Here is a 16,261-nt window from a genome sequence, read left to right as displayed (position 1 = left end):
AGCTGTTGCATAAAGTCTGATTTATCACAATTGTCAGTATAGCTGTCTGAATTTTTTTTGTTTCAGTGCAGACTGTGCAGCTATCATGGCTCCAAAACTGATCTCACCCCTGGAGTCCATCAGTGAGCGAGTCTGTCTGTCTTCTGGACGGACAAACTTGCCATCGATAAACAGACCCAGAGCGCGGGAATGATGATTCAGCCAGGCCTAAAGGAGCAGAGAGATGGCACACATTAATATCTTCACAATTTGAATGTAACGCAAAAAGGCAAAAAGCGCTTTGGGAGACAGTGGACATGATTGGTTGGAAAACGATGGCTTCTGCTGGACATTGGCTCATCTAGGCTGGTGTGGTAGATGAGGACGAGAGTAAACTATTAACAGACTGAGGAGCAAAGTTCAAAATTGAACAATCTCAGATGAAACATTTATATCTGTGTCTATTTGCAAGTGAAACGTGTCCCTCCATCTTGTCTCCACCTTAAAGCAGTTGTGTACAAAGTGTGGCCCAAGGCTTTTATAGTCAGATTTTTTTTTGCTAATTTGCTTTATCAGCTACAACACAAAGCAAATATGTTAATATTTTATTGACAATTTGGCACTTTGCTGCTCTCCGAGGGCCACTTGTTACAGTAAAACTTTATATATGACTTCTATACTCCATCTGCATTTGATGATTACGTTTTTTACGTACAAATTGATGGATAATGTACTTTCTTTTCAAATCATAAGTGAGGGGAACAATTTAATTCTAACAAAGATGTTTGGAATATACAGTACAGGCCAAAAGTTTGAACACACCTGCTCATTCAATGCGTTTTCTTTATTTATAATCATTGTAGATTGTCACTGAAGGCATCAAAACTATGAATGCACACATGTGGAGTTATGTACTTAACAAAAAAAGGTGAAATAACTGAAAACATGTTTTAGGTGGCAGAGGGGTTAGTGCGTCTGCCTCACAATACAAAGGTCCTGCAGTCCTGGGTTCAAATCCAGGCTCGGGATCTTTCTGTGTGGAGTTTGCATGTTCTCCCCGTGAATGCGTGGGTTCCCTCCGGGTACTCCGGCTTCCTCCCACTTCCAAAGACATGCACCTGGGGATAGGTTGATTGGCAACACTAAATTGGCCCTAGTGTGTGAATGTGAGTGTGAATGTTGTCTGTCTATTTGTGTTGGCCCTGCGATGAGGTGGCGACTTGTCCAGGGTGTACCCCGCCTTCCGCCCGATTGTAGCTGAGATAGGCGCCAGCGCCCCCCGCCACCCCGAGAGGGTATAAGCGGTAGAAAATGGATGGATGTTTTACCGGTATATCAATTGAGAGAATGCCAAAAGTGGCTATTTTGAAGAAACTAGAATATAAAACATGTCAATGAACTGTTTTAACCATGCACCACAATATATAGTAATATAAGGTAGTTGAGATTATCACAGCCAGGCAGGTGCCTGATTCAGTTAACAGGCAACCCTGCATCTTTTTTCTGCATTTTTTTCCTGAAAACAAATAAATATATTTTTCTGCAAATTTTTGCCATTTCCAGCTGTTGTGCCGTAACCACTTCTTCCTTGATATTTAATCCGATCACTTTCAAACTTTACCTAGACGGATTAAACATATGGAGGATGCTAAATTCCGAAGCGTTTAGGTTTTCGTTAAAGAACGTGGGTATAGCCTGGTAACCGAGATAATCTTTTTCCATGGAGCGTTGAAAAGCCACAACTTTATCGTAGAGCAGGGATTCTTAAGTTCCTCGCATCTTTATCGTAGAGCAGGGATTCTTAAATTCAAACGCAACAAGTTATCCTCTAAAAAAATATATAGATTTTACGATAGAAAAAATTATTGTCAACTTAGTCACCAGAATCTGACCATAAAATTTAGAGCGTTTTTTAGAGCAAAATCTACTGACTTTAGCCTTGCGGACATGTCATCAATGATTGTGCAGCTTGAGTGTTCAATTTGATAGCTCCCTTTGGTGGGCCACACCAAATGACACGGCGGGTCAAATTTGGCCCATGGGCCCCACTTTGGGCACCCCTGTTCTGTGGAAACACTACACTATATTGACCTGCTCAGTGGCCTTGTGGTTAGCGTGTCCGCCCTGAGATTGGTAGGTCGTGAGTTCAAACCCTGCCTAAGTAATAACAAAGACTATAAAAATGTGATCCATTACCACCCTGCTTGGCACTCAGCATCAAGGGTTGGAATTGGGGGTTAAATCACCGAAAGCGGCCACCGCTGCTGCTCACTGCTCCCCTCACCTCCCAGGGGGTGGAACAAGGGGATGGGTCAAATGCAGAGGATACATTTCACCACACTTAGGCCATATCTACACTAAGTCGTTTAACCCCTTAAACGAATAAATATTTAGCCTAAGCGACGTTTCAGTCACACAACGTGGACTTTTATACCTTAAATCAGTGGTTCTCAAATAGGGGTACGCGTACCCCTCTGGGGATACTTGAAGGTATGCCAAGGGGTACGTGAGATTTTTAAAAAACATTTTAAAAATAGCAACAATTCATAAATCCTTTATAAATGTATACAACTAAATATGAATGTAAGTTCATAAAGTGTTAAACGAAATGCAACAATGCAATGTTCAGTGTTGATGTTGTAAGCATTTCACCAATCTCGCGCACTTTGCAAATTATACGTCATTTTCATTGTGCGCGAGCAATTTGCATATCGCAGGACGAGAATTTGTTTGAAAATGGCGCGACCGTGCAAATGGATGGTTTGAGGACGAGTGAAGAAGAATTTGCGGAATTCTGCACAGAAAGCCACATCGAACAGAAGAAGAACAGCAAAACAGTCTCCCAACACTGCGTAGAGGGCATCAAGGGTTAGGGTTAGGGTTAGTAGCCAGAACTTCCAACACAATCAATATATAGCTGGAAGCAATTTCCAAAATTGCCAAAAAGATTGTGCATTATACAAATTGTGCATTATACAAATTGCGCCCATTGATTTGCAAAATGTGCACAACACATTATTCAAATATATAGCTGGAAGCAATTTGCAAAAAGATTGCGCATTATACAATTTTGCAAAATGCGGTTGCGCATTTTGCAAATTGCTCCCATTGGTATTGTGCTTACATTTACAGCTAGATTTTTTTGTGGACATGTTCCATTTATATTGATGTTAAAGATTTCTTTTTTTGTGAAGAAATGTTTAGAATGAAGTTGATGAATCCAGATGGATCTCTATTACAATCCCCAAAGAGGGCACTTTAAGTTGATGATTACTTCTATGTGTAGAAATCTTTTTTTATAATTGAATCACTAGTTTCTTTTTCAACAAGTTTGTAGTTATTTTGATATCTTTTTTTCCCAAATAGTTCAAGCAAGACCACCACAATATGAGCAATATTTTGCACTGTTACACATATTAATAGATCAGAAACTGCTGTATTTGACCTTTTCTCTTTTTTTTCAGCGAAAAATGCATTGCTCTAATTAGGGGGTACTTGGATTAAAAAAATGTTCATCACTGAAAAAAGGTTGAGAACCACTGCCTTAAATAATGCGCAAACTCAGGTGAAATATTACACTTTTTCGTACAAAAACAATATTACTTTATAAGAGGAATGACATTTCCTGAGGTTACTGGACAGTCCAGTCACATGTTTGCCTTGTGAGTGACAGCCAGCAGGAAGTTAATGAACTTCCCATGAGTTCAAAGATGTTTAACGCGTGCTTGCTTTCAAATATATCAAACAAAAATACGTCTTAATGTTTCGTGTATCGTTTTGCATGATCTTAATCAATGTTGAGGACGTACCTGTGCAGAGCCAGTGCTGGAACTTGCCGCTGGTCCGTATTCCATGCTTTGAAAAATATCGTGTACAGTCTTTGTGGTGGCACCGGCCATAATAGTTGCAACCTGTAAAGCAGTAGATTTCTACTTTAACATGAATTTGTATTTTTTTTATCAAGAGTTGTTAAAGGTCAAAAAAACATTTGCTATAAAGCTTCTGACGCGGCGCACTGAGAGTACAGAAGGAAAAAAACTAACACGAGTGTGTCTGTCAATTCCACCGGCTAGAAACTTGGATTCAAAATTTGCTTCCGGCTTTGGCTGGCGTTTGTTTTAAATTCGTTCTTTAAATTTACCAATTTTTAAGGTTTTAATTAGATACATTTTTTCATTCATATCCTAATCCTGTATTTTATAACCCAGGGGTTCTCAACCTTTTTTCAGTGATGTACCCCCTGTGAACATTTTTTTTAATACAAGTACCCCCTAATCAGAGCAAAGCATTTTTGGTTGAAAAAAAAGAGATAAATAAGTAAAATACAGCACTATGTCATCAGTTTCTGATTTATTAAATTGTATAACAGTGCAAAATATTGCTCATTTGTAGTGGTCTTTCTTGAACTATTTGGAAAAAAAGATATAAAAATAACTAAAAACTTGTTGAAAAATAAACAAGTGATTCAATTATAAAAAAAGATTTCTACACATAGAAGTACCGTATTTCCTTGAATTGCCGCAGGGCATATAGTATGCGCCTGCCTTGGATTACTGCCGGGTCAAACTTGCTTCGCAAAATAATTAGCGCATGCTTAGTATTACCGCCTGGTCAAACTCGTGACGTCACGAGTGACACTTCCCCTTTCATCATTTTCAATATGGAGGAGGCTGATTTCAATACCGTTAATCTGAAATTGCATAAAGGGAAGAATATTAAGAGCTATTCAGTAAGATTTAAGGTCCAAGCTTACATCACACTCAAATTTTTACTGCATACCTTTGGCAAGTGCCGGAGTGAGAAGAGGTTTTAAAATAATTTGCGCATGCTTACTTTTACCGCATGCCTTTGGTAAGCGCAGGAGTGAGAAGAGGTTTTAAATTAATTTGCGCCCCGGTGGTAATTCAAGGAAATACGGTAATCATCAACTTAATTTGCCCTCTTTGGGGATTGTAATAGAGATCCATCTGGATTGATGCACTTAATTTTAAACATTTCTTTACAAAAAAATAAATCTTAACATCAATATTTATGGAACATATGTACACAAAAAATGTAGCTGTCAAGACTAAATATTTCATTGTTGTATTTATTTTCACAGTTTCTGAACTTACATTCATATTTTGTTGAAGTATTATTCAATAAATATAGGAATTGAATTGTTGCAATTTTTAGAATATTTAAAAAAAATCTCACTTACCCCTTGGCATATCTTCAAGTATCCCCAGGGGTATGCGCACCCCCATTTGAGAACCACTGTTATAACCAACCATGTTTTTCGGTGTTTTTAACCCTAACCCCATGGTAAGCAGCAAACATTGGTATTTGGAGCTGGATATAATATTTCTGAGCTATTAGCTAGGACAATTATATAATATTTTAAACCAGGGGCCTCAGACACGCGGCCCGCGGGCCAATTGCGGCCTGTGAGACGTTATTTTGCATCCCCCACCTTAATACGAAAGTTTAATGTTAGTTGCGGCCCGCAAGTTTTATATGAATGGCGCTTGACAGCGTTGTGTTATTTGGGTCCAAAATGGCCCTTTAAACGTTCTTGGTTGCCTACCCCTGCATTAGTGGAAAAGCAGCAAATGAGTGAAAGCGTCAGAGACGTTGCCATGGAGAGGAGGGTTTTCTTAAGTGCCTGGCTGCAGACACACCGCGACACCTGTCCGTCAGTAATAACAGTCCCTGCAATAACCTGGACCTATTCAAATCGTTATTTGTTGTTTTAAATTATTTAATTTGCATTGCCTCACATTTCTTGATTCTCATTTTGTTTGAGTTGAAAATAAAAATAACTACATTGAAAAATACCTTTTGTAAGAAATCAGCCTCACCCAGACTCTGCGTCCAGTGGCCCCCAGGCAAATTGAGTTCGAGACCCCTGTTTTAAACACATGAAAGTTGTGTCTTTTTCCACACGGCAGGATTTTGTCAACGGACTGAGCATGCGCGGTAGAAGAAAAAGCGGAACTGATGCGCGGTTTCCAGCTAATTGTGCTCACATTGAAACGATCATATATGTGTTAATAATATTGATGGAATCTGGGTTACATTTCTCCCAATACACAGATTGAGAATCTGTCCGATACGTCACGTCACATATGTGAACATGCCCCGCAGAAAGGTAAGGCATATGTTTGTTACAAATCAGCTTTGAGAGCAGACTGTAGCTGGAGCATAACATAACGTCATAGCTTAAAATATGATGTAACGTTAAGAAAAATAGAATGACTTAGCAAAATTAAACACAATACATTTAGACATTATTGTGTTTGTTGGTGCACGTTTTATATCAACATGGGTTAATTCCTAAGAGTCGTCGTTTTGGTAGCAAATGTGTATTGCTGAGTTGTCTTTCAGTTTTAGGTGACACTGAGATTAGATTAAAACTGTTTATTTGATTTTCAAGAGAGTAATCTACCCGTTGGGGGAAATGCGTTTATGATAATAACCTCCACTGCCATGAATACGACAACTTTACGTTGGTTTGGAGGCTGGTGCGTTGTGTCTGTACCAAAACAACGCAAGTGATTGGTCAAAATTTTGTTCAGCGTTGTTTTCATTGGTTCGTCGTCAGACAGCCCCGCCTCTCCGCATATCTTATTGGTTGTATGCAAATTAGGTGTTTAGCTTTCATACTGTAAGTTTTGAATGACGTGCATTGTTAAAGACTGACGTCTCGTTTGTCATTTGTCTATCATGAACATATGATCAGGCTTTAAATCAATGTTTTCATTTTTTTCCAAACAACAAATAACGGAAGACAATATCAGGTACCTTACACTTGCTTGGCTTGATTAACTCAAAGAGGTGTCTCTATAAAGCTAGTATTTATTATCGTAGTTTGAGTTAATTGCCGTGCAAGGTCTAATTAAATTAAACATTATAGTGCTATTATAGTCAAAATCTGATGTACATATCATAGTTAATCATTTATCATAATAAAAAATAATAATTCAAATAACAGTATTAGAGTGGAGATAATGCTCCTTCCCCAGGATGGGGTCTATGATGGATTATCCCATGGTAAAGAAAAGAAAAAAATAAAATAAACACAGACATTGAAATCTGTTCCTAGTTATTTTTATTACATATGACTAGGGATTCATTATTCCTGTTGTTTTTTGCAGAGAACCACAGGCAGCAGTTCAGATGGGACAGAGGACTCGGATTTCTCTGCCGATCTTGAGCCAACCGAAACAGTCAGAAACGCAAAGCAACGTAAGAACGCGCGCCTGACTCGAACGTCGGTACGTCTCAGCCAAAGCACTCAAGGTAACTTTGAAAAATGTTTCTGTCTTTATCGAGAAAAAAAACATCACCAAAAGTGTCAGGCCTAGGGTGTGGTTGTTTCGTGTTTATATTATTCGACATCGGTTCCAAATTGGTACCTGTGAAACAGTGCCCATGCGTAAACAGTGCGCAAGCTTGTACTTAAAAAGAGGAAAACACAAAAAAGGTTGTCCAAAAATCATTCACACATACATTTTCTACCGCTTTTAAAAATGTCTCAAAGGGCTTCACGACCTCTCCTGATCCAAGCCCACATCCGGAAAAACTAAAAAAAAATCCCAGACGGGGAAAAAGATGACTCCTTAAGAAGGGGATCATAGATGTAGGTACAGTAGTGGGTGCAGTTATTGAATTGTAAATTAGTATTGTTAAGTTAATTAGATGTTTGTTTATTCAATGAAGTCGGAGTCCATTCTGTCAGGAAATTAGCTGATAACAGTGCTTATTTTTAGAGATATGGCTTTAAACATTTGGAAATAAAAATGCATACTTTACATATATACAGAACGTATAATGTATTTTTTTCAGTTTTTCAGGTTACATACAACTATAAAAGTTCTTTACTGCATCTCTCCATATCCTTGTAAATCTGTAAACTATTATCATATAATCAGTTGATATGGGAATATAATATGGGAATCTAATACATTTTTTTCCAACACTATATGAAGTAGATATTTTTTAAATTTGAAGTCCTCCCTGGTGTACTAGTAAATCTATTTGAGAACCACTGTTTTACAATTGTGTCCTTGGGTTCCTTAAAAGGTCCTACAGGAGATCAATCCAAGTTATCATCATTAAACTAAGTGCTGCATTTTTTACTTCAAAAACTGCCAGCACTGTGCCAAAACAAAACAACCATATTAAAAAAAAAACACTGTTATGCTGGAATCCTTGAGAGGGGTACAGTTTGTCTCCAGGCCTTTTTGGGGATAGCGTCAAATCGACCAATTGCTCAATTTTTTTGCAAGGCTTAACAGATATGATGTAACGTCTCCTTCCATATTGGCGCTTTTATGTCGTTGTGCAGAGAAAACATTTGATGAGAGATTATGTCAGTAAGCAGAATATTTTTTATTTCTTTTGTTATATTTTGTATGTACGTGCTTGTTCTACAATGCAAGTCTTTGTCTTTTTTAACATCAGTCCCATATAACACATCTGGTTTATCGTAGCCACATCCTGTAGGCCAAGTAACGCCACACTTTTGTCTATTGCTGATTTGCATATGACGACCATCTGCGGTCCTCTCCAAGGTTTCTCATTGTCATCCTATTAGGTTGAGTTTTTCCTTGCCCTGGTGTGGGATATGAACGGACAATGTTGTGGCTAGTGCAGCCCTTTGAGACACTTGTGATTCAGGGCTACATAAATAAACATCGATTGATTGATTGATTGAGGTCACACACGTTGTTTATGGCTGATTTGCATATGACATCACCTCCTTTTTTCTTTTTCACACAATGGTGAAGCAGCCTGAGTGTGGCATTAAAACAAGTGAACGGGAGTGTAAAGTTTGAGCAGAAAATGTCATTCTGCTGTTTTGTTCTTGGGAAGTCCTTCAGAATGGTAATAGAGTCAGGGAAAAAAGAAAATGCGTAGAATGAAATGGCTCTTAAAAATATAACTTTAATGATCTTGTGGAATAGAACCCGACCGCTTGTGTCTCCAGCGATCACTTTGTAAAATGTTTGTTTGAACATTTGTTTTGTTTGAGAAACTTTTTGTTTTTCCTCTACTACAGTGGTTCTTAACCTGGTTGGAGGTACCGAACCCCACCAGTTTCATATGCGCATTCACCAAACTCTTCTATAGTGAAAAATATAATGTTTATTTTTTTCAAATTCAAGACAAAGTTGTATGTTTTTGGTAACACTTTAGTATGGGGAACATATTCTAAGTAACAAAGACTTAATTTAGAGTTATTTGGACAATAGAGGAACATATTCTAAGTAATAAAGACTTAATTTAGATTTATTTGCACACTAGGGGAACATATTCTAAGTAATAATGTTACCATAATGTTACCATATTTTTTTTACTGGTGCACAAACCCGTGCATGAACATCACCTTGTTCAAACAACAAAACTAAGACGGTGCATAAACTCACAACAAATTACACACCTGCAAATCAATCAGCTGTTGCCGTATATCCGTAATATGCCAACAGGGAGAAGTTTGTATTTACACGAAGTGTCGGGTGTGTTTTGACCTCGGCCGAACCCCTGAGGTCGACTCACTGAACCCCTAGGGTTCGATCGCACCCTGGTTAAGAACCACTGCTCTACTATATTAGTAGTGTTTGAGAGCAGAACTATATGTAAAAAAGAACAATACAAAAATAGCATTAGTTTGTTATTTTGTCATTGTGCAAATAAACTAACGTCATGTTTATTAGTCCTAGTAATAAATATTGTTATTGTTGGTCCAATCCACTGTATTTCCGTTGTCGATTTTCATAAGAGTAACTAAAAGCTTAGGTGTTGCACAGAAAAGCCAAGTACTTTTTTTCGAACACATTAAAACGTTTTTGGTGTTTGTTAGCGTCAAGAAAATATCCTTAATAGTATTAATAAACTCAATTAATAAATCTCACCTAGGCTCAACCGCATATACCGAATCTTGATATCGCTGGCAAAACATTGCTGAACAACAGGGTCATCTACAGCTAAATAATGAGACAAAATATGAACTTCACAGCATAAAAAACAGCACACATGAATTGTAGAAGAGACTAATATTTGTAGCAAAAATCAACTGCAAACCAATTTGTCCTTTTTCTCATCAGCGTCATTATCACAGCAGCACGGCACTTGTTATGTCAATCAAATGTGTTACTTGGCGATGCACAAATAAGCCCAACTTTGTCTTTCACCGATTAATGCTTAATTTGTGGACCCTTCCAGATGTAAAGACGTTATGTGCTTCCAATTTTTCTTTTTCTAATTCCTTGTAAGTGTCCAAAGAAGTGAGGGCGAGGCGAGTAGTAACGTCTTGGTGATGATGAATGGTTCAAACCTTAAAAAAAAATTTTTTCTAAGCGTGTATAAAGCCACTCCATCCCATTTTAAATATTTATTTCATGATCGCTTGTGTATTTGCCTCCATCCACCCATCTTCAACCGCTTATCCGGAATCGGGTCAAGGGGACAACAGCTCCAGTAGAGACTCCCAGACTTCCCTCTCCAGAGCAACATTAGCAACTTCCTCCTGGGGGATCTCGAAGCGTTCCCAGGCCAGAGAGATGTAATCCCCCCATCTGGTCCTTGGCCTGCCGCAGGGTCTCCTCCCAGTGGGATGTGCAACGAGGACCTCCCTAGGGAGACGCTCATTAGGCATCCGCACGAGATGCCCGAACCACCTAAGCTGGCTCCTTTCCAAGCGAAGGAGCAGCGGCTCTACTCCGAGTCTCTCTCGGTTGACTGCACTTCTCACCCTATTCCTAAGGAAGATGCCAGCCACCCTTCTGACAAAACTAATTTTGGCCGCTTGTATCCTCGATTTTATATTTCTATATCCTCGATATTTGCCTCCAAACCTTTCAAAATACGTCCAACTTTGCACTGATGCAGGTAAATAAACAGTAGCCTAATGGGACTCTAGATCTAGACCATCGCCTGAAACCCGGAAGTGCCTCTAGGTCACGTGATGGCCCTTCTCTTTTCCCTTGCCCTAAACTTAAACAACTCCTTGTACTAACATTTTATAAATGGCTTACTTAGTCTTTCCTCGGGAAGTCCTGTGGGGAGTGCTCAGAGAGTATGGGGTATCGGACTATCTGATTGTGGCAGTCCGCTCCCTGTACGATCAGTGTCAGAGCTTGGTCCACTTTGCCGGCAGTAAGTCAGACACGTTTCCAGTGAGGGTTGGACTCCGCCAAGGCTGCCCTTTGTCACCGACTCTGTTCATAACTTTTATGGACATAATTTCTAGGCGCAGTCAAGGCATTGAGGGGATCTGGTTTGGTGGCTGCAGAAGTAGGTCTCTGCTTTTTGCAGATGATAAGGTCCTGATGGCTTCATCTGGCCAGGATCTTCAGCTCTCACTGGATCGGTTCGCAGCAGAGTGTGAAGTGACTGGAATGAGAATCAGCACCTCCAAGTCCGAGTCCATTGTTCTCGTCTGGAAAAGGCTGGAGTGCCATCTCCGGGTTGGGGAGGAGACCCTGCCCCAAGTGGAGGAGTTCAAGTACCTAAGAGTCTTGTTCATGAGTGGGAAAAGAGTGGATCGTGAGGTAGACAGGCGAATCGGTGCGGCGTCTTTAGTAATGTGGACGCTGTATCGATCCGATGTGGTGAAGAAGGAGCTGAGCCAGAAGGCAAAGCTCTCAATTTACCGCTCGATCTACGTTCCCATCATCACCCATGGTCATGAGCTTTGGGTTATGACCGGAAGGACAAGATCAGGGGTACAAGCGGCCGAAATGAGTTTCCTCCGCCGGGTGGCGGGGCTCTCCCTAAGAGATAGGGTGAGAAGCTCTGTCATCCGGGAGGAGCTCAAAGTAAAGCCGATGCTCCTCCACATCGAGAGGAGCCAGATGAGGTGGTTCGGGCATCTGGTCAGGATGCCACCCGAACGTCTCCCTAGGTAGGTTTAGGGCACATCCGACTGGTAGGAAGCCACGGGGTAGACCCAGGACAAGTTGGGTAGACTATGTCACCCGGCTGACCTGGGAACGCCTCGGGATCCCCCGGGAAGAGCTGGATGAAGTGGCTTGGGAGAGGGAAGTCTGGGCTTCCCTGCTTAGGCTGCTGCCCCGCGACCCTACCTAGGATAAGAAGAAGAAGATGGATGGATGGCTTACTTAGTCATTTCTACGTTGCTTATACGCATGCTGTCCAGACTGAAGATCTTATTTTGAAACTGGGCGAAGACAAGAACCTCCACCAGCTCATGAAGGCCCATTTGTGGCCGCACTGGGAAGATACTGTATTGGAACACATAGTTATTCAGGCATTTATTTTTTTAAATGCCAATGAATGATTGTAATGATTCATTTTCATAACTCATTCCCATTGTAATTTATTAAAAAAAAAGAAATTTTTACTCTGCATGATTTGGTCATATTAAACAACACAACTCAATTTCAACACACCCCTGGCAACCTCTTTTTGGTACGGCTGCCAAATTGGAGCATATTTACTACATTTCATTACTCTTTCCGCAAATTTTTGTCTTGGCAACAGGAGTTCTAAAAGCGTCAGTATCACTGTGGTGCGTTTGGATAACATTTTGAAGTTTCTTTGGCAGATTTGTCTCTGTTTCAAGTGAGTGATTAAAAAAGTGGATCTATATAAATATAATACTTTTCTCTGCTCTAGATAACTCCATAGTACAAAGCAGTTCTCCTGCAGCTGTGGCCCCCGAAGAAGTTTTGGAGGCAGCAGTGTTTTCCACAGGGCGCAGAATCACGCGCAGCCAGCAGGGCACGACAAACACCACGGCCAAAAAGTACCCGCTGCGCCAGGGCAGAACATCAGGTTCAGATGTGGAGCCTCATGGTGAGTGTAACAACTTAGTACACGTTTGTTGAGATCAGTCATGAGTCGTGTGTTTCCTTTGGCGTTTTCGTGCTCTAAAGACTGTTAATGCAGGTTGCTATTTAAGAGGTAAACAATTGCAACAGATACTGCCATTCAAGAATTGGGCTATCCAGCCACAGCAGGCACTGCAATCTCAATTTACATCAAAATCAAGTGTCTTTGTAGTAGTTTGTATTTTGTCATTAAATTAAAATTAAACCTATTTAAATAATTTCGATCCATTGCGCAGACTATCGTCTTTTGAGACTGAAAGAGGCCAACCATTAATAGGTAAACAAAAAAAAAGTTTTTAAATACAGTCTTTCCCATAGATTAATTTATTTGTGGCGGCCCACCACAATTACAGTACAGGCCAAAAGTTTGGACACACCTCATTCAATGCATTTTTTTATTTATTTTCATGACATTGTAGATTGTCACTGAACGCATCAGAACTATGAATGAACACATGTTGAGTTATGTACTTAACAAAAAAAGTTAAAATAACTGAAAACATGTTTTGTATTCTACTTTCTTCAAAATAGCCACCCTTTGCTCTGATTACTGCTTTGCACACTCTTGGCATTCTCTTGATGAGCTTCAAGAGGTAGTCACCTGAACTGGGTTTCACTTCACAGGTGTGCCTTATCAGGGTTGATTAGTGGAATTTCTCGCTTTATCAACAGGGTTGGGACCATCCATTGTGTTGTGAATGAGAAGGTGTGTCCAAAATTTTGGCCTGTACTGTATATTTGGACCACATCGAATAGATTGAGTGCTATCTAACATTATGATGTTCGGTATGTATAATTGTGACATCCATCCATCCATTTTCTACCGCTTATTCCCTTTGGGGTCGCGGGGGGCGCTGGTGCCTATCTCAGCTACAATCGGGTGGAAGGCGGGGTACACCCTGGACAAGTCGCTACGTCATCGCAGGGCCAACACAGACAGACAACATTCCCACCCACATTCACATACTAGGGCCAATTTAGTGTTGCCAATCAACCTATCCCCAGGTGCATGTCTTTTGGAAGTGGGAGGAAGCCGGAGTACCACGAGGGAACCCACGCAGTCACAGGGAGGGCATGCAAAATCCACACAGAAAGATCCCGAGCCCGGGATTGAACCCCGGACTACTCAGGACCTTCGTATCGTGAGGCAGACGCACTAACCCCTCTTCCACCGTGAAGCCCATAATTGTGACATAAAAGGAAAAAAAAGGCAATGGAAGAAAGTCAATTTGTATTTACAGTAGGTATGCAATAGTACAAGGTAAAATACCGGACTTTTAGGTCCACCCGGCACGGGACAGTCCGCCCTTCTGGACTGCGGTTTTTCGGTTTTGTAATTCATTTTGTACTGTGTGTGTGTGCCTTTGCAAAAAGCCCTCCCTGCTATGCAATGTCCAAGCACCGTCGTGCCACAACCCATGGGTTTCCCCCTCCTCATATTGTACAGAAGAAAAAAAAGAAGGGGAAAAGTTGAAAGACAACAATTTAAAGAAGCTTCATTCAAACCTGTTGAATATTCCACGCGAGTGACAAGAGTCTTGCCATTATCGCAGTTCGTTGTTGCCCAAACTAATTTCGCCCACGATCCAGACTCGCAGGTAATACATGGGACCGAACTATTGGTCCAGACTAAGAGTACATCCACCAACCGAGTTAATCAGAAGACAAATATTTTTATATTGAAATATTATTAATCACTCTTTCTATTTACTTATTTGCTCAGATTTAACTACACAGGTCTACCATGTACTAAAAATCTCCACAGACACTTTTGAGTTTGTTTTGCCAAAAAATAAGTTGTTATCCACAATTTGAAGATTAAAAACTTGTTCTTGAAATAATTATTTAACTAGTTTTATGCTGGCACACATTGTTACTTTGCACATTGTTATTTTGGGTCATTACTTGCAATTATGGTGTGATGGTGAGTCCTGCTGCCAAACCACTGATGAGAAGTATATGATGTATGTTTGAGTAGTCAAGAAGTAGGAGGCACTTTACCTTTTGGAAGTGTTGTTAAAGTTACTGTTTGCTTAAAGGGGTCATATTAAAAAATATATATATACATTTAAAACGCTTCTTCGTGGTCTATATATCATGTAATGGGGATTCTTTGGTCAAAAATGTGTAAAGATGATGTTTTAAAGATCATCTTCAAACCGCTTACTAACCATCTCTTAAGGATATACCGTTTTGACTGCGCCTTCATATGGAGTCTACTGACAGATATGATTTTAAACTATACGCTACTTTATATTAGAAATGGCAACAGCGGAGGATGCATGTGCATGTATGAGCTAGTCTGCGCCACACCAAGAGGATAGACAAAAAGGAAATTATTGACTACAGAGCTTTGCGCGAGTCGCCACTGTAGTCTGGGAAAACCTCTACCATGTATGGACGTATCCGTTAATGTCACCAATTTAAAAAATGTCACAAATTGGGCAAATTCCAAATTACTCGTTTAGAAGAAGTATTAAAGATTGACAGATTGTTTTATAAATGTCTCCTGGATGCCTTTTTGCTTTGAGTTCAAATTTTCAGGACTCAGGGAAATCCCAAATACACAAAAACAGGTACCAATATGTAAGAAAAGTAGATTTTGCAGTATATTTTCCCTTTCTTATAGTGTTCACTGTGCCAGTGATACTTTTTTTTTTTTGGCAAAATGCAGAGACAATTTTAATTGGACATACATTTTCTATCCTTAAACACAAAAAAATGTACCGAAAATAAACCAAAACTAGTCCAAAAACTGAGATACGGACTGTACCGTTGCTAATCCTTACTGTTCTGCTGCAATTTGTTTTTGTCCTCTATGTAGTCTTTAATCAATACTTAAAGCAGTATTGGGGCGGTAAAGCTCGGTTGGTAGAGTGGCCATGTCAGCAACTTGAGAGTTCTAGGTTCGATCCCCGCTTCCGCCATCCTAGTCACTGCCATTGCGTCCTTGGGCAAGACACTTTACCCACCTGCTCCCACTGCCACCCACACTGGTTTAAATGTAACTCAGATATTGGGTTTTACTATGTAAAGCGCTTTGAGTCACGAGAGAAAAAGCGTTATATAAATATAGTTCACTTCACATGTATTTTGCTCACTTTGTATCTAGGCCTGGGCCGATAACACATTTTGGTTGAAAATATATTAGCCTACGAAATTTTGCTGATGAACAATACTATTGCCATTAGGGGTGTAACATATCAAAAGACTCACGGTTTGGATCGTTTCTCGGATCAGAGTCACGGATCGGATCGTTTTTCGGATCAGCAAAAAAACAAAAAAACACTAGACAAATAAACAGAAGTTTTGTCTTTTTTCTTATTAACACTTTTAAATTCCATCCATTTTTTCAACCGCTTGTCCCTTTTGAGGTCGCGGGGGGTGCTGGAGCCTATCTCAGCTTCATTCAGGTGGTAAGCGGGGTACACCCTGGATAAGTCGCC

General features: G+C 40.0%; 2 protein-coding genes across 3 annotated transcripts in view; one reads left to right on the top strand and one right to left on the bottom strand.

Annotated features, from left to right (window-relative positions):
* Nucleotides 1-4,066, bottom strand: part of LOC133541034 (aldehyde dehydrogenase family 16 member A1-like) — a 28,386-nt gene extending 24,320 nt beyond the window's left edge. The window contains exons 1-2 of the mRNA XM_061884074.1: nucleotides 3,789-4,066; nucleotides 108-207 (exon numbers count right to left, since the gene is read on the bottom strand). Coding sequence (XP_061740058.1) covers nucleotides 108-207; nucleotides 3,789-3,878 — 190 coding nt within the window. The 5' untranslated portion in view covers nucleotides 3,879-4,066. The remainder of the gene's footprint in view (nucleotides 1-107; nucleotides 208-3,788) is intronic.
* A 1,860-nt stretch (nucleotides 4,067-5,926) lies between these two features.
* LOC133541033 (histone acetyltransferase KAT7-like) overlaps nucleotides 5,927-16,261 on the top strand; it is a 69,043-nt gene continuing 58,708 nt past the window's right edge. For both annotated transcript variants that reach the window (XM_061884073.1, XM_061884072.1), the window contains exons 1-3: nucleotides 5,927-6,109; nucleotides 7,116-7,260; nucleotides 12,601-12,780. In XM_061884073.1, the coding sequence (XP_061740057.1) occupies nucleotides 6,095-6,109; nucleotides 7,116-7,260; nucleotides 12,601-12,780 (340 nt within the window). In that variant the 5' untranslated portion in view covers nucleotides 5,927-6,094. The remainder of the gene's footprint in view (nucleotides 6,110-7,115; nucleotides 7,261-12,600; nucleotides 12,781-16,261) is intronic.

This window comes from Nerophis ophidion, linkage group LG23, assembly GCF_033978795.1.
Source record: "Nerophis ophidion isolate RoL-2023_Sa linkage group LG23, RoL_Noph_v1.0, whole genome shotgun sequence".
In the NCBI taxonomy this organism is placed as follows: domain Eukaryota; kingdom Metazoa; phylum Chordata; class Actinopteri; order Syngnathiformes; family Syngnathidae; genus Nerophis; species Nerophis ophidion.
The sequence above is the reverse complement of the archived record's forward strand: the minus strand, read 5'-3'. Positions and strand labels throughout refer to the sequence as shown.